Genomic DNA, 25738 nt, shown 5'->3' with positions numbered 1-25738 from the left:
TTTATAAATTTATTTATGTAAAAATTATTTGTGACGTAATATTTCACTTATTAATAAAATTGATAGGTTTATTTATTAAAAAATATTTTAATTACATAAAAATTTTATAAAAATAAGTTTATAAACAAATAATATGAAAAGTTGTAAAATTAATAAAGTTTAAAGAGTAATGTTAGAAAGAAATCATTATAATAATGTACACTTTACATTTACTGTGTGACTATTTCTAATTAATTATTTTTAACACTTATTTAGAGAGATATATAATTTAAATAATACTATATTATATATACAAAATAGATGCAACAGTAATTTCTATATATATTTATTCAAGTTTAAATTCCTACCTTCCGGTTTCCACCGCAAGTTTAAATTTTCGGCCGTATCAGCCTATCAGGATGTGTCTTCTTTCTGTCTGTAATATTTTTCACGTACGAGCACGCGAATCAAGTGTCGTGAAAGCAGAAGTGCAAAATCACCACGACCATGCATGAAGAGACTCGGGCAATCCATCAAAACCCTACTCACCAATGGTCTCTACTCACAAGCCCTAAAAGCCTCCACAGCTCCCATCCCCTACCTCATTGACCAAACCTACGCTCTCTTTATAAAGTCCGGCCATCCCCTGGATCCATACCTCTCCGCCACTCTCATCTCCCACTTCTCCAAACTCGGAGATTTCTCACGAGCTACTAATTTATTTTCCGACACCCAGAACCCCGACACAGTCTCCTTCAATGCTCTCATTTCCGGTTTCGCCAGGTTTCGCCTACCCAAATTAGTTTTCGAGCTATTTGGCACGTTGAGACATCTGGGTCTGAAACCTGACGTGTTTACTTTGAGCTCTTTGGTGAAAGCTTGTGAGAGGTTGGAGGAAAACGAAGCTGCCCATGGAGTTTGTTTGAGAATGGGGTTTGGCTCAGGCGCGTATTTGGTGAGTGGGTTTATTGAGAATTATGCAAGAGCTGGTGATGTTGAAAAGGCCGAGAAGTGTTTTGGGGAGTGTTTGGAAGTCGATAATGTGGTTTGGACGGCGATGGTCTGTGGGTATGTGTGGAATGGGGAGTTTGAAAAGGGTAAGGAGGTTTTTGTGGGGATGAGGGGTTTGGCTATGGAGCTGAATGAGTTTTGCTTGACTGGGGTGCTTGGCGCATTGTTTGATGTCAGAGAAGGGGAGCAAGTTCATGGGATTGCTGTTAAGATGGGTTTATTATTTGGCGCTTCGATACATTTGAACAACGCGATTATGAGCATGTATAGTAAACGTGGGAATAAGGTGGCTGCTGTTAGGGTGTTTGATGAAATTGCTGATCCAGATGTTGTATCTTGGACTGAGAGGATAGGAGCTGCTTGTGATGGTGTGGAAGCTTTGGAATTGTTTCAAGAATTGCACTCCGGAGATTTGGAGTTGAATGAGCATACAATGATCAATGTTTTGTCTGCCATTGCTGGCCCAAGGCTCTTAATTTTTGGTAGGCAAGTCCAAGCACTTTGCCACAAGGTGGGGTTTTTGCAGGTGATTTGTGTTAGCAACGCATTAGTATCCATGTATGGGAAGTGTGGTCAAACGAATGATGCTAGGCGCACTTTTGATGATATGCTTCTTCGGGATTCTGTATCTTGGAATTCTATTATTAATGTGTATTCTGAAAATGGATTCAGTGGTGAGGCTTTCGAGGTGCTTTCTCAGATGCGTGGTCTTTGGATACAACCAAATGAGTATACTCTGGCTAGCATTCTTGAAGTGGTTTCGAACTCAAATTCTGTAGAGGAGGCAATGCAAATCCATTCACATTTGATTAAATGTGGCTTCATGTCAGATGATTCCATGGTGTCTTGCTTGATAACAACATACGGTAAATGCAGTGGGATTTCTGAATCAAAAGAGGTGCTGTCTGAGATTGATGGTATTAATGTGGTACATCTCAAGGCAATGGCAGCTACCTATGTTTATGCTGGTTGTCATGCCGATGCTATAAAATTGTTCCACACCTCAAGAAGTTTGTACCTTAATGTGGACATCACAATCTTCAGTATTGTCCTTAAAGCTTGTGGTGCTATGACAGATTTGGTACAAGGAAAAGTGGTCCACTCTCTGTGTCTCAAATTTGGATTTGATCAGGACAGCTTCATTGAAAGCGCGGTTGTTGACATGTACTGTAAGTGTGGAAGCATAGGTGATGCAGAGAAGGCTTTTGGGATTACATATAAAGACAACTCGGCTGCTTGGAATGCCATGATGATGGGATATGCTCAACACGGCTGTTTTCATGAAGTTTCCAGGCTTTTTAATAAGATGTACGAATTTGGAATAGAACCGGATGAGATAACTTTTCTTGCAGTTCTTACTTCATGCTGTCATGCTGGGCTGGTGAGAGAAGCACATACGTACTTAAACTCTATGTTTCAACTTCATGGATTAATCCCACATTTAGAACACTATGCCTGTATGGTTGACCTGCTTGGTCGAGTTGGACTCCTGGAAGATGCAAAGAGGACAATCGATCAAATGCCCATTCACCCTGATGCTCAAATCTGGCAGATTCTTCTATCAGCTTGCAACATCCACGGCAATGTAGATCTAGGGAATGTTGCAGCCAGAAAACTTCTTGAGCTGCAGCCTGAGAATGAATCTGCCTATCTTCTTCTATCAAATCTATATGCTTCTGCTGGTATGTGGAATGCCGTTGGGCAGATGAGGAAAGAAATGAAAGAAAAACTAGTTCGCAAAGAACCTGGTTCTAGTTGGATTCAAGTTGGGGGATCTGTGCATTACCATTTTGCTGGTGACACGTCACATCCTGCGAGTAAAGAAATATATACGGTGCTAAGAAGGCTGTATCAGCACATACTAGCATTACCAAAACTAGAACAAAAAAATGCTTTTCTACTGGAAATATGAAGCATGCAATGAAGAATTCATATTTATTTTTGCAGCAAGAAACTACCTGGGGGGGGTTTGTGTGTTTCCCGAGCTCATCATGTTTGGTTTCAGTGTCATATCATCAGGTTCGTATATGAATATCTATTCAATCATATATATTATAGGGCTTCTTTAAGAAATGAATTTTTGCTGCGCTGCTTTGCATTCAAGTTAGCTGAAACAATCCTGATCTAGAATTCTCCATGAAAATTAAAACTAGCCAGAACTTATCGCTGTAAGCCGTGTGTTGCTTGCTAAAATCTTTAACCTACCATGGTACTCCATACTGGTTGCAGATGATAGGCTTAATCATTGGTTTCTTACTTTCATCCTGGATGCTGTTAACAAATATGAAGTTCATTTGACTGAAATCTACAAATGGGCCCATTATAAGAAAAAAGAGAGAGATTGAAATAGGAATACATCAGATTCTGTGCTACATTTGAAAAAACATTTCTATTACTTTTGTGACTTCTCAAGGTGAGATTTTACATTGGAATGTAAGTGCAAAAAAAAGTAGTAGAAAAGCGGAAATAGAAGATTGAGGTTGTATGCAGTTATCCTTGACTTTGTCTGCCCTCCTTTTGGCTATGGCATTCTGTCCCTGATATTTTTGCTGAATGCAGTATCAGGAACTTCACTGACCTCCCTTTTCATCTGTAAATCTTGGATAAAATCATCTTACTTTGAAGTTTCCTCAAACTTGTGGATATGGTAGATCACTTTGTTGTGTGAAGTTAAAAAAGAAAATTCATGCTTGACAGATAAGTTGGGAGTTGGGGTTCATGCAAGCCAATAGATAACTGTACTAGATTCCTTTCAGACCAACTTTGTGTAGAAACGTATCTCCATGAATTCTCCTCAAATAACTGCAGAGATCTCTCCCTCCGTGATTCACTCCCTGCATATTTTCAGCTTACTGTAAATAATAGATTTACGTTTGATTTCCTTTTATTTACTCTGTACAGACTGTATGACAACTGTCATGCTTCCCTGTAAAGTTATATAAGTCAATGCATCAGCCATACAAACACAAGCTGCTTTATTTTCTTACATGGTATCACAGCCACATGAGGTTCCTTCTTTCATGGCTTCTTCTTCAACCTCCTCGATCCCACTTGTGGCAGAATTTTCTTCCTTGGATCTATTCTCCACAAAAACCAACCTACCCGACATTTCCATTAAATTAGCCTCCACCAATTATCTTCTATGGAAAGCACAGGTTGTCCTTGTACTACGTGGTCATGGGTTGCTTGGGTACGTCAATGGTGAGCTTCCCTCTCCTCCAGCAATTATCCTAGGTGATAATGGCGATTCAACCTCCAACCCAGAAGCGCATAAGTGGCTGTGTATTGACCAACTGGTGCTTGGTTGGTTAAATAGTTCTCTGTCCGATGCTCCATTGTCTCAAGTAATCAATTGTGAAACCTCTCGGGATGCTTGGGAGGTTCTAGAGACTCTATATGGACGCCATACCCGTGATCGGGTTCAACAAGTGAAAGGAGAGCTTCAATCTCTCATCAAAGGTAACTCTTCAATGGACGATTATCTTCACAAAGCCAAGTCTTTGGCACTGGCGCTCAGAGGTGCGGGCAAACCTATGGATGAAGATGATTTTATCATATGTTTACTCAGGGGATTGGGTTTTGAGCTTGACATGATTGTGGCAGCCATAAACGCAAGGGATAGTTTTCCACCACTTGAAGCTGTCATCAGCAAACTAAGAGCATTGGTATTGGATTAGTCAAATGCCTTTTCATCTTTAAATTTAGCAAATATGATCCATATTTGCTCTACATTGAATTAGCTAAATTTTTTTCATCCAAAATATATGCTACAATAAATTCATTCTTCTTTTCAAATATGAAAAGAACTATAGCAAGTCTAAAAGTATTTTTTGAGATTATTATATTATAGATATGAGATTTTTATTTACATATAAGATTTTACTATCAATATACATATGAGATTATTATATTATAGATTGTTGGATTGTGAAAATGAAAATAAATATAATTGTTGGATATTATTGAAGATTATGAAAATAAAATAAACAAGTAATTAAAAAATAAAAATTAATTAAAAAAATATAAAAATATAAAATAAAAATATTTTATTATTATAGAGAGTGTGATGACTGATCTAATGTAGACTTCAAGTTTTGAATGATTAGCTAAAAGTAAAAAAACGACATATTAGTCAAAATTTGAAGAATATGATGGCCAATCTAATGCTAATGCTCTAAGGGACTATGAGATGCATATATCCCTTACATGTGACTCACTTGGCACGAGTTTTATACCAAATCACACACGGGGCAGTCCAAGAGCTGGACGTGGATGAGCCCCAATAACCAGCAGAGGTTCAAAGGCTCCCGTGATGGAGGTGGACGCTCTACAGGTCGCACACCAGCTGGATGTACACAGCAATCTTCTGCCCGTGGAGGTAGTAGGCCATATGTTCGTAATGGCCAACCGACCCGTATCACTTGTTTTAGATGTGGAGGTCCCAATCACAAAGCAGACACTTGTTGTGCCACAGATGAAGAGGCTGAACAATATCAAGCCTTCCTTGTTCAAACTGGAGATACCACAGACGAAACTTGGTTTCCCGACACAGGAGCAAATAATCACATGACTCCCACCACTACTGATGCTCAAGGTATTATTCCCCATACTGGACATGACTCCGTAATGGTTGGTAATGGATCTGGACTTCCAATTTCTGTTGTTGGTCAGTTTACAATCCCTCAAACTTCCCTCGTTCTTCACAAAACTCTGATTGTTCCTGATCTTAAAAAGAAACTTCTTTCCGTCTCTCAATTTACTGCTGACAATAATTGCTGTTTTTTGTTCTATCCATGGGGCTTTCTAATCAAGGACCTGAAGACGAAATATGTGTTGTTTAAAGGCCTTGTTGAAGATGGGCTATATCCATTACGTCTCAACTCCACTCATTTTCCTGTTACGTTTCCAGCAACTAAGGTCTCAGGCACTTTGTGGCATACTCACTTGGGTCATCCCAGCACAAGAATTCTAAAAATGTTATTTCCATCTTTACATGTTTTGAATAAAGATGTCACTTTTTGTGAGAGTTGCATTCTTGGAAAATCTACTAAATTGCTTTTCACATCTCGTACTCTTTATGCTCCATCTATTCTCCATACTCTTCATACTGATGTGTGGGGACCAGCTCCCATTTCTTCATTTGATGGTTTTCGTTTTTATTTAGTTATTGTTGATGAATATTCACGTTATATTTGGAAGTTTCCTTTGGCACAAAAATCTAATGCCCTTCGTATTTTCCCCAAATTTCTCACAATGATAGAGAATCAATTTCAAACTCACGTTAAAATTATTCAAAGTGACGGCGGCGGTGAGTTTGTAAATAATTCTCTCAAAAATTACTTTGCTTCCAAAGGAATTATTCACCACTTATCTTTCCCCGACACTCCTGAACAAAATGGTTTTATTGAACAACGTCATCGTCAAATTGTTGAAATTGGTCTCGCCTTAATGGCCCACTCTTCCATGTCCTCTCATTTTTGGTCTGCTGCTTTCACAACTATGGTTTTTCTCATAAACCGTCTACCTACTCCTGTTCTTCATGGCAAGTCTCCGTATGAACTCCTTTTTTACACCCCACCTTCATATTCTACTTTACGTGTGTTGGGTTGTGCTTGTTATCCATATCTCACCCCTTTTGGACGTTTAAAACTTGACTTCAAATCTACTCGATTTGTTTTTCTGGGATATTCTTCTCAACACAAGGGGTACCTCTTTTTGAACGTGATCACTGATTGTCTTTACATTTCAAGGCACGTTTTTTTTTTTTTTTTTTTTTTTTAAATATGAAACCCATTTTCCTTTCTCTACCACACATGCAGCCTCCTCTTCTAATTCTTTTCATTTATTTCATGTTCGACCCATCCCCACTCTTCTTCTTAAAAATTCTGCTCCAATTGCTCCCATTACCTCTAGACCCGTGTCTCAATTTACTTCACCTATATGTCCTGTCCAGTCCCAATTGGAGCCGCAGACAATTTCCTATACTGATTTTGTACAAAAGAAATCTACAAATTCCCAAGCTGTGTCAGTGTCTCCTAGTCCCGGCCTATCTCACACCCATCCAGTGGTTACCCGGTACCAAGATGGGACACGATGACCCAAGATATTTCTCTCCACCAGACATCCACTTCCAACTTGTTATCTTGCTGCACATGTTAACCAGCCCTCTAAGCCCAAAACATACAAACAAGCTCTCAAGGATCCTATTTGGAAAAAGGCCATGCAATATGAAATAGAGGCATTACATGCCAATAGAACTTGGACTCTAGTTCCTCCACCAACGGATGTCAACTTAGTCAGTAGTAAGTGGGTCTTTAAGATCAAGACACGAGCAGATGGTTCCATTGAAAGATACAAAGCTCGTCTTGTTGCACGAGGCTTTAATCTATATCGAAACCTTCAGTCCTATTGTTAAGCCTGCTACGATCCGATTGGTGCTCAACTTTGCTCTTTCTCAAAATTGGTTGTTACGTCAACTTGATGTTATTAATGCATTTTTGCATGGAGATTTACAAGAAAAAAGTCTATCTCACTCAACCACTCGGGTTTGAGGATTCAACTTATCCCCATTATGTTTGTCAGCTTCACAAGGCATTATATGGACTAAAGCAGGCTTCTCGTGCATGGTACATGAAGTTTAGTGCTTATATTCAACAAATGGGTTTCAACCGGTGTCCATATGATGCGTCCTTATTTTTTCGTCGTCAAGGCACGAAAATTATACTTTTTCTTATTTATGTGGACGATATCATCATTACCAGTTCTTCAGAGTCATCCATCAATGCTTTTCTTTCTCATATGTCAAAAGTATTTCATATGAAGGATCTTGAAGACTTGCATTATTCCTTGGGCTTCAAGTCTCACGTGACAATGATACTCTCACATTATGCCAGACCAAGTACTTACTCTCTCTTCTCAACAAATTTGGACTTGAAGGAGTCAAGCCCGTTCCAACACCTTTGACGTCTGGTAATTCACTTTCAGCCACTGATGGTCCTTTTCTGACGGAGCCAACTCTATTTCGGCAAATGATGGGGTCTCTAAAATACCTCACTTTAACACGATCGGACATAGCCTATGCCGTGCACTTTGTCTGCCAATTTATGCAAGCTCCCCATGCTTCACATCTAGTTGCAGTTAAAAGAATTTTTCGATATTTAAAGGGTACTGTAAATCTGGGCCTTCAGTTTATTAAAACACCCATGTCTCCTCTTGTTGGTTTCACTAATGCAGATTGGGCAAGGTCTAAGGATGACAGACGCTCAACTACAGGATTTGCTGTTTTTATGGGTCCAAATTTAGGCTTCGTTTGGTTACTAAACCCATCATAACTCATCATTAGAAATTTTTCAATTCCCAACACAAAATATAATAAACAATTCAATTTTTTCAAATCTCAAAATAATAATAATATTAAAAATAATATTCTAATAATATTTTATCATTTTAACTCAACTCTACTCAACTCAGTTCAGCATCCAAACGCAGCCTTACTGTTATGGGGTGCTAAGAAGCAAGCAATTGTATCTAGATCGACTGCCGAAGCTGAATACCGAGTTTGGCATCTACTACTGCAGAATTAATGTGGTTTATGAATTTACTTCACAGCTTGGGCTACGTACTTCCAGCTCCTATGTTACACTGTGATAATATAAGTGCCCTGAATATTGCTAAAAATCCAGTGTTCCACCACCGCATGAAACATATTGAAATTGATGTTCATTTTGTGCAAGAACGGGTAGCTCGTGGTGTGATTACTCTTGCTCACATTCCGGGCCATGCTCAGGTCGCAGATATATTTACAAAAGCTCTGTCCAGTTCCAAGTTCACTCCAAATCGCAGCAAGCTCTGCGTTCGACCAGTCCCACCTTGAGCTTGAGGGGGAATGTAGAAACGTATCTTCATGAATTATGCTTCTCCTCGAATAACTGCAGAGATCTCTCCCTCCGTGATTCACTCCCTGCATATTTTCAGCTTACTGTAAATAATAGATTAACGTTTTTCCTTTTATTTACTCTGTACAGACTGTATGACAATTGTAAGGCTCCTCTGTAAAGTTATATAAGTCAATGCATCAGCCATACAAAGTATTACAAACACAGGCTGCTTTATTTTCTTACACTTTGGTACTCATTGAATTAATAGAATGACTTATCATTCACTTGATAAATGATTCATAATTAAATATGCAATGGTTGTGAATCATTCTGATCCTTTACACGTCAAGTCATTCACTTGATAAATGATTCATAATTAAATATGCAATGATTGTGAATCATTCTGATCCTTTACACGTGTGGGTTGAGGTCCTGAGGATAATATTGAAGATCAAGTTAACATTATATGGGACAAGGGATCTCTGATTGATGAGAAAAAACAATATACAAGTTACAAAGAACAACGATTAGATTTAGTAATGCATATTCTTAGCTTTGTTTCATTACATGGTATGGAGTAAACGTAGATCATGGAGGCTGCTTGACCCTGAGTGGCCTTCAGTCCTGGTGAGAACAAGCATGGCTTGCGACACCTTGCTACACATATGACTCTTAAGCATTGAAATTTTGGTTGATAGGTCAGTGATGGGTGGCATTCATCCAATCTTACAGAACAGTCAAACTTGACGAAAAGCTGGATGTAATCTCTTGGCTTTTGTAAGGTAGAGGTAATATCAAGTGAACTGATGCCTAAATGCAGAAAACTACATGGCATATGAGTTTTATGACCCAGTCTTTCCTATAAATTCCATCTCCCGTTGTTTCTGGCCTATGTGTTTATGTTTCATGCTAGGCTTCAATTATATAGTCATGATCTGATGTGCTAAATTCTATGTTTCTCCTCTTTCATAATATCTGCCAATCACAAATCTTACATATCCATTTCCATGGATGGACATGCATGATTATCATGTCCATTTCAATGCTATGAACACCATGGATATTTTAATCATCTTTTTGGTAAAGTAGAATATATCAGACTAGAAACACTCCATTAGCGGGAGGAAAGGGTAACGAAAATGGAAAAAAAAAATGAAGTAGAATACGAAAATTTTGTTGGTACATGATGAAGATAATCTCATGGATCAAACAGTGTCCAACGTGGACAGTAGCTTTTCCTGTGTCAAGCCTCCCTTATTTAGCTTTTCCTGCAGGAGTGTTGCCGAGCTGACGATGCTCCAGAGAGCACAGAGACTATGGAATGGAAAGCATATACTGCTATCCTAGACTTTATCTGCCCCCTTTTTGGAAGAGGCCTGCTTCCCCTCAAACTTTTGGCGATTGCAGTAGTGGGAACATCACTGACCTTGTTACTCATTGTGCAAACAGAGTCAATTTCACCTTCTTTTTTCTAAATATTCTTGTTTGATAGATGTGATTATGTGACCCAATCGTGAGTTTATATAGCATTACATCTTCCCCTATAATACCAGTAATGAGGATGATTGATCTTGGTGAGTGAAGATAGAAACAACCTTTTGAGACTGGTGGGGGTTGGGGAGCATGCCAGCGCGATTGTCTAGCTGTACAAGATTCCTTTCAGCTCAACTTGAGACAATTGACTTCATAGGTTGATTTGATGACTGATTGATTAAACAAAATGATCCATAGTTTATTGTGCACTCTGTTTTTCAGCCTGTCTGATTATGAACACGTGTGGATTCAAGACATATCTAGGAGCTCTCTTGTAGACCTTGGCCCTGGTTTCTGGATTTCTTTAGTGGATAAGGAGTATGACAGGATTTGAATTCATATAATGGTGAGGGTTTAGTGATTTATTTACTTATTTATTGTCAGTTTGACAGATATAGTTTGTTAGTTTAAGTCCAAGTTGGGCGGGTTTCAGGGAGCAGAGCTTATATTTATAAAATTTTTAATGACTGGCCTTATTTTCAGGGAGATCTCCTTGGTAAATTCAAATGGCTTTGTTAATACCTACAGGTCATTCCACCTTGCTCAATTATGTGCATTCTTATGTTGGAGCACATGATGAACCAGTTTGTTTTCCAGGAGAGAGTAATGATGATGATGCTGATGGATGTAGCAACGGTTATGGTGCCCCATCTCTTTAATAACTTGAGGTTTTATTTATTTTAGTGTTTAGCAATAATCATCTTGATTAGTCAACCATTTGAGGAGATTATTTAAAATTCGTTGCCCTCATTATGATCTGTAGTCTTGAATAAGTCCTGAAGTATGTGGTTATTTTGGAATTGAAAGCTACTGGACAGTTTGTTTTAAAATGCTGTTGTTATTTGTGTCTCCCTTTGCAGATAAATTTCTCTGGTTTTTGTTTTTTGGTTCGTTTCAGCCATTCTTCTTATGGACACTGACACTTCTGCCCATCAGCGCCATGTGCTGCAGAGTCATATGCACAATAATTTATAATAATACAATTCTTTAATCCATAAGCCTCAATATAAACACCTGACAGTCTCAATTCGTGTTTACAAGAGCAGCAGCCAATCCCTATGATCATTCCCAAATGGAATGGGGACATGCTCCTTGTATTCACAAACGGTGACAAAATTTTCCTCTTTACAAATCTTGAAAACCCGGAAACCAGCCTCTTATCTAGTGTACAAGTTCCATTCACAGCCTCTTATCTCAGAGACTGTGCAAACATAACATGTCCTTTTACTCGGTTAAAATCTGGATCCATGTAATGAGTACACATCATACGAATCAGGTAAGTTATCGATTTCCACTGGTGAATGACAAAAATATCAGCAAGACAGTTTTTGGTCAGACTTAGAGAATGATGCACCTAAACTTTTGAGCTGCATATTGAACAAAACGTTGAGTAAGTGGGAATACATTATTACCAAATGATTCCCTAGACCTAAAACTATAGCCTCTTGAAGCTATATATTAATTAATATAGCCAGAGAATAACGCTGGCATGCCTCCCAACACCCACACACCGTTCTGGTGATCCTGTTTCGATTTTCTTACCGTCCATTGGTGCTCACAATTGTTGGGGGCTGTGACTTCCAAACGAAAGAACCTCTGATCTTGTGAACATTGGTCTCCTATTGTTAAGGGGAGGATAAGAAATTGTAGAAAATAGTCCTGAGCATTTTGATTGTGTGTCTAAAAAGAGCAAATACCTTTATGTGAACTAGAAGATGGCCATGCCCCCAAAGCAACACGCCAACACCTAAATTAACTCTTCTTAATTCATATGCAGTGTCACTGACTCACTAGAATTTGAACGTTTGCAACCTAGGTAAATTTCTCACTTCCTCGTTTTTCAAACTTTACGAATCCCTTGGGGTTGTGACATAAATTATGCCAAACTATGCCCAAACAAGTTCATTTAAATTAAAGAATGCCCCATTTTGTACCTGCCAAAACCGCGGCAAAAATGTTACTCTTATTGGCAGCACTCGTCCAAATTACTGTTACATGTCATTCCCAACCCACCTGGGCCTTCGGCAATGGCTTTTGGCCGGCCAATTTTCTTGTTGGTGAAGGTAAAATGTGTAACGGATAAAACTATGCGATCTTTCATATTTTGTTTTCTTTATGAATGGCTTCTGGTCAGCCATTTAATCCAAGAATCAGCATATCTATGTAAGAAAAGTTCGGTATCTAACTCCATACATCACATTTGAGTTTTGGATTCTCTCCATTTCATTAAAAACGAAGGGTGCCTATTTAATATAAAATATGGAGTCTTTTGATTGTTTCACGTGTAATTCTTTTGAAAATACGATGACCAATAATGCCAATGCTCTAGGGATGAGTGTTATTGATGATGCCATTAAGATGTCCCTATATGCAACTGAAGGACTCACCATTGATAAGCCAAACTGGCAATTCTTTTTTTGTTTTTGGGGGTGGGGGGGGGAATTATTAATTCATATTCTTAGATTTCATTGCAAGGCAAAACATTGGAAAGCAAAAGAAACCACAAAATCCTTCTAGCTAGAGATTCCTTTGTCAAGGCACAAGGCATTTCATTATTCTTTGCTCCATTCTGTCGAACTAACACCAGTATTAATCCTCCTTCCTTCCCAAACTTCATGTTTCAACCCTACGTATTAACCATCCCCACTCATCCTTCGATTTCAGAGGGCAATGGCTGCTGCTGTCAGTTTCTCCGGTCGAACCCCATGCCCACGTTTGAACTCCAAGGCAGAGGAATGGCTCGCCCACGGACCCAGCTTGCCCTACAAAGGAACTTGTCATTTTAACAACAGCAAGATAATACCTCAGCATGGCCTTTATGTAAGAAGGCAGGCAGAAAGCAGAATGTTCAGAGGCCGCATACCTGTTAGAGCTACTTTCTCAAATAGAAACTCAAGTTTTGGGTCAAGTTCAACGTCTTCATCAGATACAATCAACAGATTCTACACATGCATCAATGAGAAGAACTTGAAGCAACTACGTGAAATCATATCCGAAGACTGCTATATTGAGGACTGCTCCTTTCCCCAACCATTCCAGGGAAAAAAGGTCTCATCTTCTTATCCTATTCTTCTTGACAATTACTCTCATTACCATAACAGGGCTTCCAATGAACTATTGCAGGATTTTATGCAGTTTTTGGAACAACTTACCGCATGCATGGGCCAGAATGTTAAGTTCACAATTGGACCTGTTTGTGAAGCAGATGAGTTGGCCGCTGGAGTGAAATGGCACTTGGGTATTACCCCCCGTCTTCATCTTGTTTCATCTAGTTGTTGCGTGCCAAAAAAATAATTCATCACTGACAAGATCTTCTGTGATATGTTAGAATGGAAAAAGAAACAGATCCCCTTCACCAGAGGCTGCAGCTTCTTTGAGTGTTCAAAACAGGGAGAAAGAATAATTATTAAGTATAAACAAAACTAACTCAATTTTACGCCACTCAATTGCCCAAACAAACCACATTTTCTCACAAGATGGTAGTTATCTGCAGGAAAGCGCAAGTCGTGATTGAATCACCATTCAAGCCAGGAGGCTTTGCTCTGGTAATACTAAAAACCATTATTCTCAGAAAACAAAATCCAAAGTGTTTGACAATATTGTGAATACTGATGACTCTTATCTAGTTTTCGACCCTTGAATTTTGTTAATCGTGTGGGCTTTAATTCCATCATTAAATTCAGATTCTGTTGAAGACTGTGACGTCATTATTTGATGATTTCCCCAAGGCCACCGAATGTATGTTGTTTAAACTTGAACCTACATTCCAAAAAAACTTCAGTTTAGCAAAAGCATCACATCCTTCTCCAAACACCAGGAAACATAACTGATATATACTTTCTGTAGGGTTCCTGAGGAGTCCCCACGTAGTATTACAATGGGCACTAAGGATTTACGCCATTCTTGTGGCACCTTTTATCAATCCTCTACTGGAAGGCTACATAAAGTTTTGGAATGTTGTGGCTCGAGCTCTTCTCTTGGCATTTAACATCTTGCGCTACATTTCTAAATTCTTCTTCAACTAGACGAAGACGGCATGCAAGGCTAGCAGTACTAGAGCAATGGATTCACGTCAACTGTCAGTGATCAGGGAGTCATCAATGTTAATACAATTGGACCAGGTGTCTAACAATGAGAGAACCAATAATGGTCTAAGAACAGAAGCTGGGAGGGGCGGAGGCCAGCCTGCTAATTAAGGCAACAATGGAACCATTCTTCTCTCTTTTTATTTATTTATTTTTTTAAAAAACTGGGTTTCTCTTGTTACAGTCTTCTTCACTTCGTCTTCATATGCAGCAAGACTGCAAGTACAAGAGATCGACAACATTAGTATGAGTTTGATCACTTTTGTTATGTCAAACCATTCAAATCGTATTCTACCATCTTATATTTAGTAATTATTTGTTAGGTTTCACTTATAAGTCAATAATTTAAGACCACATAAAAAATATAAAAAAAATAATTTTAAAAAATAATGATAAATAAAGCAGATCACTCCAAAATCATTTGCTTTTTGTAGCACTTAATACCTACCTGTAGGAAGTTGATATGTGCACATTGGGTTTAATTGGTAGCAATTCCTTGCACGTCATCTCTTCCTCTGGGTGAAGTACTACTGCCTTGGACGTCAAAATATGCATGCCCCCAAACATATCATTAACTATCTAAAGGAAACTGCTCCTGTCTGTTTCCACTTTGGCCTATCATGACCTTTGGGTCCAGTAACTGATTACATTGATCTACTATTAAGCTTACTACCTTCCAAAAAAAGAAAAAAAAAAAAAAACAATATTTAGTTGGTCATGCTAGGTTTTTGTTTTAAAGAAGTTGGAAGAATTTGTAAGTTATTGAACTCTAATTATATGAATTATATATTTATATATATATAATAATTAGACAGTTTTATAATCCAAACAAATAGTACTTTCATTCTATTACACAATCTCATATCATTAAAAATTTATGATCATACAAGTAATTTTAATTATACGACATGGCGTTACGCTTTAACCTTGTTTGTATTCGTAATTCATCTTAACCCACCTCAACTTATCTTATCTCATCATTACAACTTTCTCAAATTTCCACACAAAATATAATAAACAATTCAACTTTTTCAAATTTCAAAACAATTTTTCTAAATTTTCACACAAAATATAATAAATAATTTAACTTTTATTCTACTATTCACAAACTATCTCAACTTATCTCTGAATCTAAACCACTCGTGCTTTGTGCATCAATTTTGGATTAACATCACACATTAGTTTAGTTTTGATAATCTACCAAACCCACTCCATTAATGTGAAGAGGTACACCTGAATGGAAGCTGGACCTTGCAAGTGCTTTGGATGCAAGACCTCGGTTTCCCCTAAGAATTATAAGACATCGATCTCCATGTACGTAGATGAATATCTATGAATATATGTTGGAAAAAATTACATATATAAGTGGAAGATAATACAGTACTGGTAGCTTTCTTTTCAAAAACATTCTGTAAAAACTTGAACCTTCCTTTCCCACCAACTCATTGCTTTCAATTTTAGTAGAGAATTGCGGATCTGGCAGCTTACCTACCTTGCTTAGTCCACACACACACATATATATGGAAGTAACCTTTCACACAACAAGTCGTACTTCATGCTTTAGGGTTATCTCGCTTGGAGATTTTGGACTGCACGGTTCTAGAAACAGTCGCTTTCAAACTAGGCGAGTTGAGTTGAATATAATAAGTGTGTCATTTACTAATCGAGCAAATATCAACTTTCATGGACGATATCTTTTTTTCTAGCAGATTGAATTTGATTCGAGTTTACCAGAATGGTATCGAGAGGATTATTAATAGACTAATTCTTTTACAATCCTTCAGCTAATTTAGAAATATATTTAGATTGTTTTTTTGGCCACGTGGGTTAATGATAATGTCATTAGATGTGTATCCATTTACGTTCTACATCGATGCAACAAAATCAAAGTGCTTATCATTGTCAGTAAAATGTCAATTGAGACTAATGCCTAGTTTGGATTCAGAGATAGATGAGATAGTTTTAGATAAAATGTAAAAGTTAAAAAAAATATTACTAGAATATTATTTTTTAATATTATTATTAATTTAGAATTTAAAAAAATAAAATTATTTATTATATTTTGTGTAAAAATTTGAGAAAGTTATAATGATGAGATGAGACGAGACATTTTCCGAATCGGGATTAAATGACTTGAACTAAGACACAGATAAATCGTTACCAATGAGTTTAATTTACAGATTTTGACAAAAGATAATTGAGTAGTAATCCCTCTCTATAGTTGACCATTCAAGAACCTTTGGATTGCCTAATCATTCGTTGGATTTCCTTCTCCAACTCTTCCATTCCTCCAACTTCTTCTAGTTCCTGCAAATAGCATTAGAGATAGATGCATAAATAAGTAATTGCAGAAAAACAAACTAAAGTCCTTGGAAAATGCTCTCACCTTTGAACCCAAAAACAACCCATATGGGACGCCACCAAATCTATCCGAGTGATGAAGCTATGCAAAAACAAGAAGGAGAATGAGCATGTGAGAGAACAGTAGGTAGAGAGGGAATCAATGCTCAAAATAGATGCATGGTGTTTACATGGTGGGCTGCAGCAACTCTTCGTAAATAAGGGATATTGGCAATGGGTCCTACTGGGAATCGACGGTGAACGAGCCCGTCGTGCACAAGCATGTAGGCCATCCCAAACACTGTGATTCCTAGACCCTGTTTTTTGTATAAAAAAATTAAAAAAATAAATAAGATTTATTTTAGCATGAAAATATTATTGATAATCAATGTGGTTTTTAAAACGTCCCAAACCAAGGACGGCAAGACGGCCATCGCACTTCTCAGATCACTTTTCGTAATTAACAATGCAAAGCAAGGTGGGGTCAATAAGTTCTCCCCACGTCACCGGTCTAAGATCCGGTGACCGGCGTATAACAGCTACGAAAAAGACGTCGTTGAACGGGAGAGAGCGAGAGAGACTCACGGCACCGAAACAGAGTCCTGGAATTAGTCCCTTGTGAGAGAGGCCGTAAAAAAGCAGAGCAATTGCTGGAACCGCATTGGTTATGGCGAAAACATCGTTGAGCTCAAAGGTACCGTCCCTCGCTCGGTGGTGAGACTGCAGATAAAAGCCAAACCACCTAAATCAAACCAAAATAATTACCAGCACTCTGCAGTTAAACACAAAAGAAACAGGCTGCTAATCCAAACTCTGTACAGGAAAAATGCACTGCACTGTACTGCAGTTCTATGACCGACCTCGTGCATATTCCACAATGAAGCGTGCCAAAACGCTCTGTGAGCCCACCTAGCCCAAAACTCCATCCCCACCTGAAACTCAACAATACCCAGAAAACAATATATCACGGGTGGATTAAATTTCAAGTTACGCTTATTGGAAACGGAAGAATTTGACTTACAGCAGCACCCACAGAAAGAGCAAACGTACCCAACATTTCGAAGAGTGGGAATTCTCCACCCTGTCCATCAAATGTAATCCGATACGTATTTAAAAGCAAAAACAAAATTAGCAGAAGAGGAAAGAAAATTAAATTAATTTGTAGAAGAAGATAGTACCTCCATTTGCCAAGAAGATTTGTAGAAAATAGCCACAGCTGCCGTGGAAGTGACTCCAAGGCTGGACATGATTGCAGCGGCCAGGTACGTGTATCTTTCGAATCTTTTTCTTGCTAACCTCTCTGTCACACGGGAGGCTGCGACTTGGTTCTTTATATTATCAGCCGATTCGACAGTGTTTTCCTTCTCGACTTGAATGACATCCTCTGTTTTCTTCTCCATGACCAAGCATAGTCTCAAGTTCTTGGCTTTCCAACTTCTTCTCTGCAAACGGGTAGGGAAAGTTAGTCTAAGCGCGTAGGGGATCGGTCTAGAATTGGGTCTGGGAATCCGGAAAGTCCTTTGCTTGAAGCGGTCCGCTATTGAGCTTGAAGTAACCGAAACACCGGTGGCCATGGAACCTCTGTTCAAAAACAGGGTACTCCAACGAGCTCCCCAAAACGAAGTAAAAAGACGATGGATTGGTGGGGGTACTTAACAAAGAAGTATTTATTCCCTTCAATCTCCGTAGTTTCAGTTATATACAAATTAAAACGCACACCCTTGTAGATATGGTCATCTGTGTAATAATACGTCCTTCTGGTTTTGGACCACCATGGATAGATCGAAGAGGATGACGTTCCTTTCTTATGTTTTTTCTTCATTTTATATATAAATTGGGCGATCAGGTGCTGCTGTTTGTGACGTTGATCTGTGAGAGAGAACAAAAATGAAATCCGTAACCAAACGTAAGGGAAAAGACGGCTGCAAAGATATTCACAAGTTGGATCTCCTCAAAAGTTTCGAGGCTTCTTGCAAATCCTCTTGCTTAATTCTAAAAATTTATTATTATAATACTACAATGAATTTAAACAAAAAATAACACATAAGAAGTAATAGGTTGATGGATTTTGCTACTATACTGTTGGGCGTGTCTCTGATGCAAATTACATTTTTTTTAAAAATATTTTAAAATATTTTTTAAAAATATACTAATTCATTAATAGACTATGAGCACTCTCAATGGCTTATGTATAATACAAAAAATATAAATTATTTAAAAAATTGTTTATAAAATGAGTTTCATCTGATCACGTAAAAGAATATGTAAAGTACAAATTGTGACAGCAAACACTACATGTAGCTGGTACTGTTCATCCTTCAAACAATTTTATTATTATTTATACTTTATTTACTCCCTCATTTCTTTTTATTTTTACATTTCAATACAAATTCTTTTTATTATTCATCATTTAAAACACCTCTATTTTATTTTTTTCTAACAAATATCTTGAAAATATTATTTATCTAATTTTTTCATATTTTAATTTTAATTTTAATTTTTATTTAACTTATATATTTTTGTTTTATGTATATAGGACTGAATTAATAGCTTATATGTCAGCTCGACAAATAACGTTTTCCATGATTTAAATTGAAGATATTTCTATTAAATGATATTATTTTTATAAGTTATTTTACCAAAATATATTTAATTTAAAATAAGGTTATGAAGAGGGCTGAACATGCATCATTTTCTATATTCTATTTGATTTTTTGTTTTTTTAGTTTTTAGTAAATATGTTTTTTTAAGGTAAAATCCCCAATAATAATTTTGTAATGTCAAATAAGACGGTTATTGATATGGGCCTTAAGTTCAAGGGATCCTACTGATGGCGTCTTTGAGTGGAGTCGTGTCGGTCCAAGGAACACATGAGACCCTACTGCGTTGGTGTCATACCATACCCAACCCAACAAGACAACAGTTTCCTAAAGAGAGATGTTCAGAGCCCAAGATGTATAATTTTGGGTTATACGACGGGCCGTTGCTCCGGAGATCCCACCTCACGGGCTTAATGAATCTCTACTCAAGTTAGCCACCTATATAATCTTCATGGGAATCACTCATCTTTTTTGCCTATTTGTCATCCTATTAAACAATTTATTTGGGTTAAGAATATAATACAAATAATTAAATTTATCTCTTCTTATTGGTTTAAGATTTTGGGATAAGTGATAATTTCACAATATGAAAGAAAAATTCTACTCATCTCTACACCACACAATTTTTTTTTTTTCCTTAACAAGTATGTGATATAGGGATGATGAATAGAAGAACTCAATTAGTTTAACAAGAATAACAATTTAAAATAAGTGTAGTGTGTGGTGTAGACAACTGGATAGCAAAACTCTATGCAAAAGATTCACGTGTGTTCAATATAATGAAAATTTTACTCGGGAACACTAGGCATTCACGCCAATTCTTCAACCGAAAGATAAATTCAGATCCGACCTTCAAACCTAAAATTGCAAAACATAAATAACAATCAATCAAGGCGATGGGGATAGCTCTGATGATTAAGTCAGTATTTAAGCAACAAATCAATTTCTTAATTAGTTGTATTTTTTTTTTTTTGTGAGAGAGAGTTTACCACTCCGTGAATCTTTTATATTTATGAGAAATGATATTTATAATATTGTTTCTTACCTCTTATATTTCTGTGTTGTTACTTTGTCCCGATTTTGTTGGGCATTCCTGTTAATTGGTCTTGGATCAGGAAGTTATTAAGCCTTAACAGACATTTTTATCTTAAGGGGCTGCTACAGCCACAGAGGATTCTCACACTCACTGAATAGATAATTTTTTTTAAACAATTTTTTAAATCCCTTAAATATTTAAAAAAAAATACAAATTCATTAAAAAATACTTCTTAGTCATTAAGAAAAAAAATGACAATCAGTGAGAATTTTTGGTAGCCACCGTTGGTGAGAGTGGCATTTTCCTTTTCTCAAACGCTCCAAGCAATGCTAATTTGATTGGTCCCGACTTATGGCCCAATAGTTAGTGTAATTTCCGTATAATATAAATATATATATTTAAATAGTAGTCGGTATAATATTATTGATATAATAGGTATTGATTCATTTAATAATTGTCGTATCAATGTCATTATATATGGGTATTAAATAGATACCATGTCTATAATATATACATATAACATGGGTACGTACATGTCAAGCCTTAGACATGTCAAGCTTAACCAAAACATGGCCCCCAATGGACTTTTTGTGAATAGAATGAACCATTTCCTGAGTTAAATTGATATTCTCAAAAATACTGCAGCCGGAGATAAAGACCACTTGTTCCTGCGAAATCATTTTAGGGAGCAAACTAGTTATGCGAGTTACAATAATTTTTGAGCAAATCTTATAGACCACGGAACAAAGGCTAATAGACCGAAATTTATCAAAACCAGAGGGCTTATCCACCTTAGGAATTAACACAATATAAGAAGCAGTGAAACTTTTAGGGAGCATATGGCTATGGAAAAAATCAACAATGGCTGAGAAGAGGTCATCTTTAACCAAGTTCCAACAAACTCTAAAGAAACCTGAACCAAAACCATCTGACCCTGGACTTCTATCGATGGGAATAATGAATATAGCATCCTTTACTTCTTCTATGGAAGGAGCTCTACCAATAGCCAAGTTATCCTCATTAGTAATAATGGGAGAGACCAGGTCACTAAAATTTGGGAGAGCACGGGAGCTACTCTGGCCCAGAAACTCCTAGAATTTTTTGGGAGACCAGGTCCTCATTGAAATTTTTTATTACATGTTTTGATCAACTTTGGGTTCTCCCCTAATGTTTGTGACCTGATTAACTCTTGTATATCTTCACTGTGGTATTTAGTCATGATGAATGGGACCCCTATGGGTTTCTTTAAAGGAGAGCGGGGTCTAAGGCAAGGTGACCCCTTATCGCCTTACCTATTTATTATAATGCAAGAGGTGTTCTCTCGTCTCCTTAAGCAATTATTTGAGGAAGGTAAAATTGGTCAATTTGTTCAAGCTAGAGGGACCCCTATTATCTCTCATCTGATGTATGCAGATGATATAGTTATCTTTGCTAATGGTGGGAAAAGAAACATGAGAGGTTTGATAGAAGTTTTGAACAAATATGAGGCTTGGACTGGTCAAGTGCTCAATAAAGAGAAGAGTGCCATTTTCTTCTCTAAGAGAATTCCGGTCTCTAGGAAACATTATCTTCTTTGCTTTACTTGGTTTATTGAGGGTTTGTTTCCTTTCAAGTACCTGGGGGTGCCTATTGTGGATGACAGGCTGAAGGCTTGCGATTTTGGTGATTTGTTGGGTAAAGTGAATATGAAGATTGTGGGATGAAAGATGAAGATACTCTCTGATGGTGGTAGAACTATTCTTTTGCGTCACGTCTTATCTAGTATGGTCACCCATCTTCTTGCTATTTTAGATGTCCCCAAAGCAGTGATACGTAGCTTGAATAAACTTCTGAGCTCCTTCTTTTGGGGCGAATCTGGAAGCAAGAGTCGTAGGAAATTGATATCCTGGAAGTATATATATACTCCCACGGATGAAGATGGTTTGGGTATTAAGGACTTTGGAGATGTTCAAAAAGTTTTACTCATGAAACTTGTCTGGAATCTTATTAATGGCAACTCTCTTTGGGCGGAGTTTTTTAGAAGTAAATATATTAAAGGAAACCACTTATCTCTCCTAGAGCCTACAAAAGGGACCCGCTTTTGGAGATCTATTGTCTGTAGTATCTCGGAGGTGATAAATAGTTCCAAATGAGTTGTGAAAGAGGACAATATCTCCTTTTGGTATGACAATTGGGATGAGGGAGGTATGCTCTATGGTCAATTTCTTGTATCTACGCACCCTTTGATTAAGATAAATGAGTGTTGCATTGAGAATGGGTGTGATATTTCTCTTCTGAACAGCTTAGTGGGCCATCAGAAAGCCAATGCTCTGTATGATTTTTTGGCTAGACGGAAGGAGGGCCAAAATGCAATTGTTTGGTTGAAGGATAAGGAAGGAGAATTTACTACTAAGAGCGCCTAGGATTGTATTAGGGTTCGGGCGCCTCCTTTACCTTGGGCTCAGTGGATATGGCATACTAATCTCTAAGAAGATTTCCATCATGATGTGGAAGGCTATTAATAATTACCTCAGTGTTGATTAGAATATTAGAATGGTGGGTGTCTCAATGGCTTCCAAATGTAATTGTTGTCAAAATGTCATATTGAGGACTTAAACCATGTGCTCTGCACAGGGGACTTTGCTAGACATATTTGGCGTCTAGCGGCCATACAGATAGAGGTTCCTATGGTCTCTTTCTACACTTGGAATGATCAAATTAATTTTTGGTTTCGCCATGCGAGTAAGTCTTCACAGGTTAGAATTATCTTTAGCCTTTTGCCCTCCATTATAACCTAAAAACTTTGGGAGAGGCGCTGTAAAGTCCGGTACGAAGATAGGGATCATATGGCAGAGTCGGTTTGGCACGCTATTAAATTTTGGCTTTGGCGCATCATGGACCAGATCATGAAAGTGCTTTCTATTTCCACCCAGGACATATATATTTTGAATAGACTGGATATTTCAGTCTTGTTCCCTAAGCCCAAGAGGGTTCGGGTGGTTAGATGGCACTGGCCTCTTCAGGGTTGGGTTAAGCTCAATATTGATGGTAGTAGTCTCGAGAACTCTGGCGCTTCTAGCACTGGGGGTGTTATTAGGGATGAGAATGGTAGGTTACTTCTAGCTTACTTTGTTCCATTGGGTCAAGGTACCAATAATTTTGCCGAAATCAGGAGCTTATTGGAAGGCGTTCGTAGATGTTATGCTCTTGGGTTTTATCGTGTTCAAATAGTCTGATTCTCAACTGGTGGTTAATTGGATTACTAAGAATAATTGTCCCATTTGGTATTTAAAAGATTTTTGGGATGAATTACATGAATAGTTTAATAGCCTGGAGTATATTGTGAATCACATTTTTCGTGAAGGTAATGCTGTAGTTGACTTTCTAGCTAAGTGTGGGGCTGAGGGTTTGAACTCTGACTGGTCTGAATTTCACACGCTGCCTAGCCTGTTGAGTGTACTTTTCTGCATGGATAAATTGGGTATGCCCTACCTGAGGATCTCGTAAGATTTGTGCTTGGTAAGTTTATTTGCTTTTCTCTTTTTTCTTGTGTGCTTGGTTTTTTGCAGGTTCCTTTCTTTGGATTGTTTGGATTTAGGTTAAGTGTCTTTCTTAAGGCCGTGTACTCTATATGAATCTAACGGTTTTAATGCCTGGTTTTTAAATTCTTAGCTTATATGTACCTTCCATGTGTCATGTCTGTAATCACGATTTTTTTCCGCTACAAGTGAGGGTAATCAATAAAATTGAGGTTCCGTAAAAAAAAAAAGATACGTACGTATGCATGTTAAAATACATGAATACAAACTCAAATAAAAAACCTAATTGGCTGTAGCTAGCCCCAAAAAACCATAGTTTTATACAAAACCATGTTCCTTTCTTACAATCATGGCTGAATGATTTGCTTCAATCCTTCTTTTCGCCATTCGATGTAAGTTGCAACTTAATTCTGTCCGTCTCTAATTATTTTCTTCTTTTTTTTCCCTTTTAATCTAAAATTATTGCATGGATATAAGGATTGTAGGAGGGAAGATTATATGTCAAAACCCATGTAGTTATATTTAAGGAGAAATGCTCCATTGATCTACCATGCATGCATATATATATATATATATATATATATATATTTACACACATATAGTATGATCGATATTATGGGTCCAATCTTCTATTTTTATGGGGAATCATGTACACCAAAGAGGGGGCATTAAACATCACACCAATCCATTTTGTTTCTCGATGCGATTCCTATCATCATCATCTCTACTTCCTTTTTCAGTTCTATATATCCCGCCTAGGTCAATGACTATATATATATATATATGTATATGTATGTACATGATCTCATTAATTTCTTACTCTTATATATAAATGATCATGAGTTCCAACTCCACGGAAGAGGATCGATCAAATATTATTGTAATTCACTTGATGGATTCATGAGATATTTTTTTCGGAGAAAAAAAGGTGTAGCATTATTATAATTAGACGTTGTAAGAGGGAATCATTATTGCCGGCCATCAAAATAATTAGATATATGGACATACCAACAACAACAACAACAACAACAACAACATGCTAGCACCTTTAATTAGTTGGCAAAATATATTCAAACAAAGACATGATAATGTTGGACCAATGGAAGACCCACTACTTGTGGTGCCGATCCAAGATTTAAGCTATCTTGTTGTGGAATGATGATCGAGATCATCGGGGGTCATCTCATATTGCCGCACTTGCCAAATCGGGTATGTCATGTTCATGTTCTAGATCTCATGTGATCATGATATTTTGCTCCTGGTCATTGCATGCATGAATGGTCTCTATATAGCTTGCTTTTCTTTTATATATATTTCCACCTATCTTTCTCGCCATTAATATATATATATATATATATATATATTTATATATGCAAATGAAACTACGTTTTAGATCATCATGTGCATTATAATCTTCAATTCTCGATCGGCCTCAATAATTGAAATCGAAGCATATGTGGTCATAATCAACTGATCATGTCAGGTGTTTTCTCGGGGTATCAGAAACGTACATTCCATTTTACAGAACGCATTGATCAGATATATATATATATATATATATATATATATATATATATATATATATATATATATATATATGGCCATATCTTTTGCTGTGGCATTATTGGTTTTCTGAAAAAGGTATAGAGAGCTTTGATTCCAGATTCTTATCTCAAAACCTTTTTCTTTTTCTTATCCAAAACTTGCAAAGCTGTCACCACAGTATATAAGTGTCATCTGTTTTGGGGTTGTGGTAGGA

The 25738-nt window shown here is 37.3% G+C and overlaps 4 protein-coding genes across 7 annotated transcripts; 3 read left to right on the top strand and 1 right to left on the bottom strand.

The window, feature by feature from the left end:
• Nucleotides 1-352: 352 nt before the first annotated feature.
• On the top strand, nt 353-11249 carry LOC109014501 (pentatricopeptide repeat-containing protein At2g13600-like). Of its 4 annotated transcripts, none has more exons than XM_018996997.2 (2): nt 353-3009; nt 10929-11249. In XM_018996997.2, the coding sequence occupies exon 1, from the start codon at nt 491-493 to the stop codon at nt 2900-2902; it is 2412 nt and encodes an 803-aa protein (XP_018852542.2). In that variant the 5' UTR covers nt 353-490; the 3' UTR covers nt 2903-3009; nt 10929-11249. The 4 variants fall into 4 exon arrangements, with proteins under 4 accessions (XP_018852542.2, XP_018852540.2, XP_035543752.1 ...); XM_018996995.2 differs by having other exon boundaries at nt 406-3009; nt 10884-11199; XM_035687859.1 differs by lacking the exon at nt 10929-11249 and adding an exon at nt 10142-10502 and having other exon boundaries at nt 406-3009.
• On the top strand, nt 5181-5931 carry LOC109014505. Its single transcript, XM_018997003.2, has 2 exons — nt 5181-5584; nt 5803-5931. Exons 1-2 carry the CDS (start codon nt 5263-5265, stop codon nt 5829-5831), a joined length of 351 nt encoding a protein of 116 aa, XP_018852548.2. The 5' UTR covers nt 5181-5262; the 3' UTR covers nt 5832-5931.
• A 1754-nt stretch (nt 11250-13003) lies between the features above and the next one.
• On the top strand, nt 13004-14674 carry LOC109014504. The gene is made up of 6 exons (XM_018997002.2): nt 13004-13448; nt 13524-13638; nt 13729-13810; nt 13894-13945; nt 14084-14138; nt 14247-14674. The coding sequence occupies exons 1-6, from the start codon at nt 13071-13073 to the stop codon at nt 14423-14425; spliced, it is 861 nt and encodes a 286-aa protein (XP_018852547.1). The 5' UTR covers nt 13004-13070; the 3' UTR covers nt 14426-14674.
• Nucleotides 14675-16609: 1935 nt separating this feature from the next.
• LOC109014502 (beta-carotene hydroxylase 2, chloroplastic-like) lies at nt 16610-18607 on the bottom strand. Its single transcript, XM_018997000.2, has 7 exons — nt 18004-18607; nt 17847-17906; nt 17686-17757; nt 17411-17545; nt 17017-17142; nt 16872-16928; nt 16610-16792 (listed from the first exon to the last, which is right to left on the bottom strand). Exons 1-7 carry the CDS (start codon nt 18397-18399, stop codon nt 16715-16717), a joined length of 924 nt encoding a protein of 307 aa, XP_018852545.2. The 5' UTR covers nt 18400-18607; the 3' UTR covers nt 16610-16714.
• Nucleotides 18608-25738: the final 7131 nt, after the last annotated feature.

This window comes from Juglans regia, chromosome 2 (genome assembly GCF_001411555.2).
Source record: "Juglans regia cultivar Chandler chromosome 2, Walnut 2.0, whole genome shotgun sequence".
In the NCBI taxonomy this organism is placed as follows: Eukaryota; Viridiplantae; Streptophyta; class Magnoliopsida; order Fagales; family Juglandaceae; genus Juglans; species Juglans regia.
This window is presented reverse-complemented; position numbering and strand designations above follow the sequence as displayed.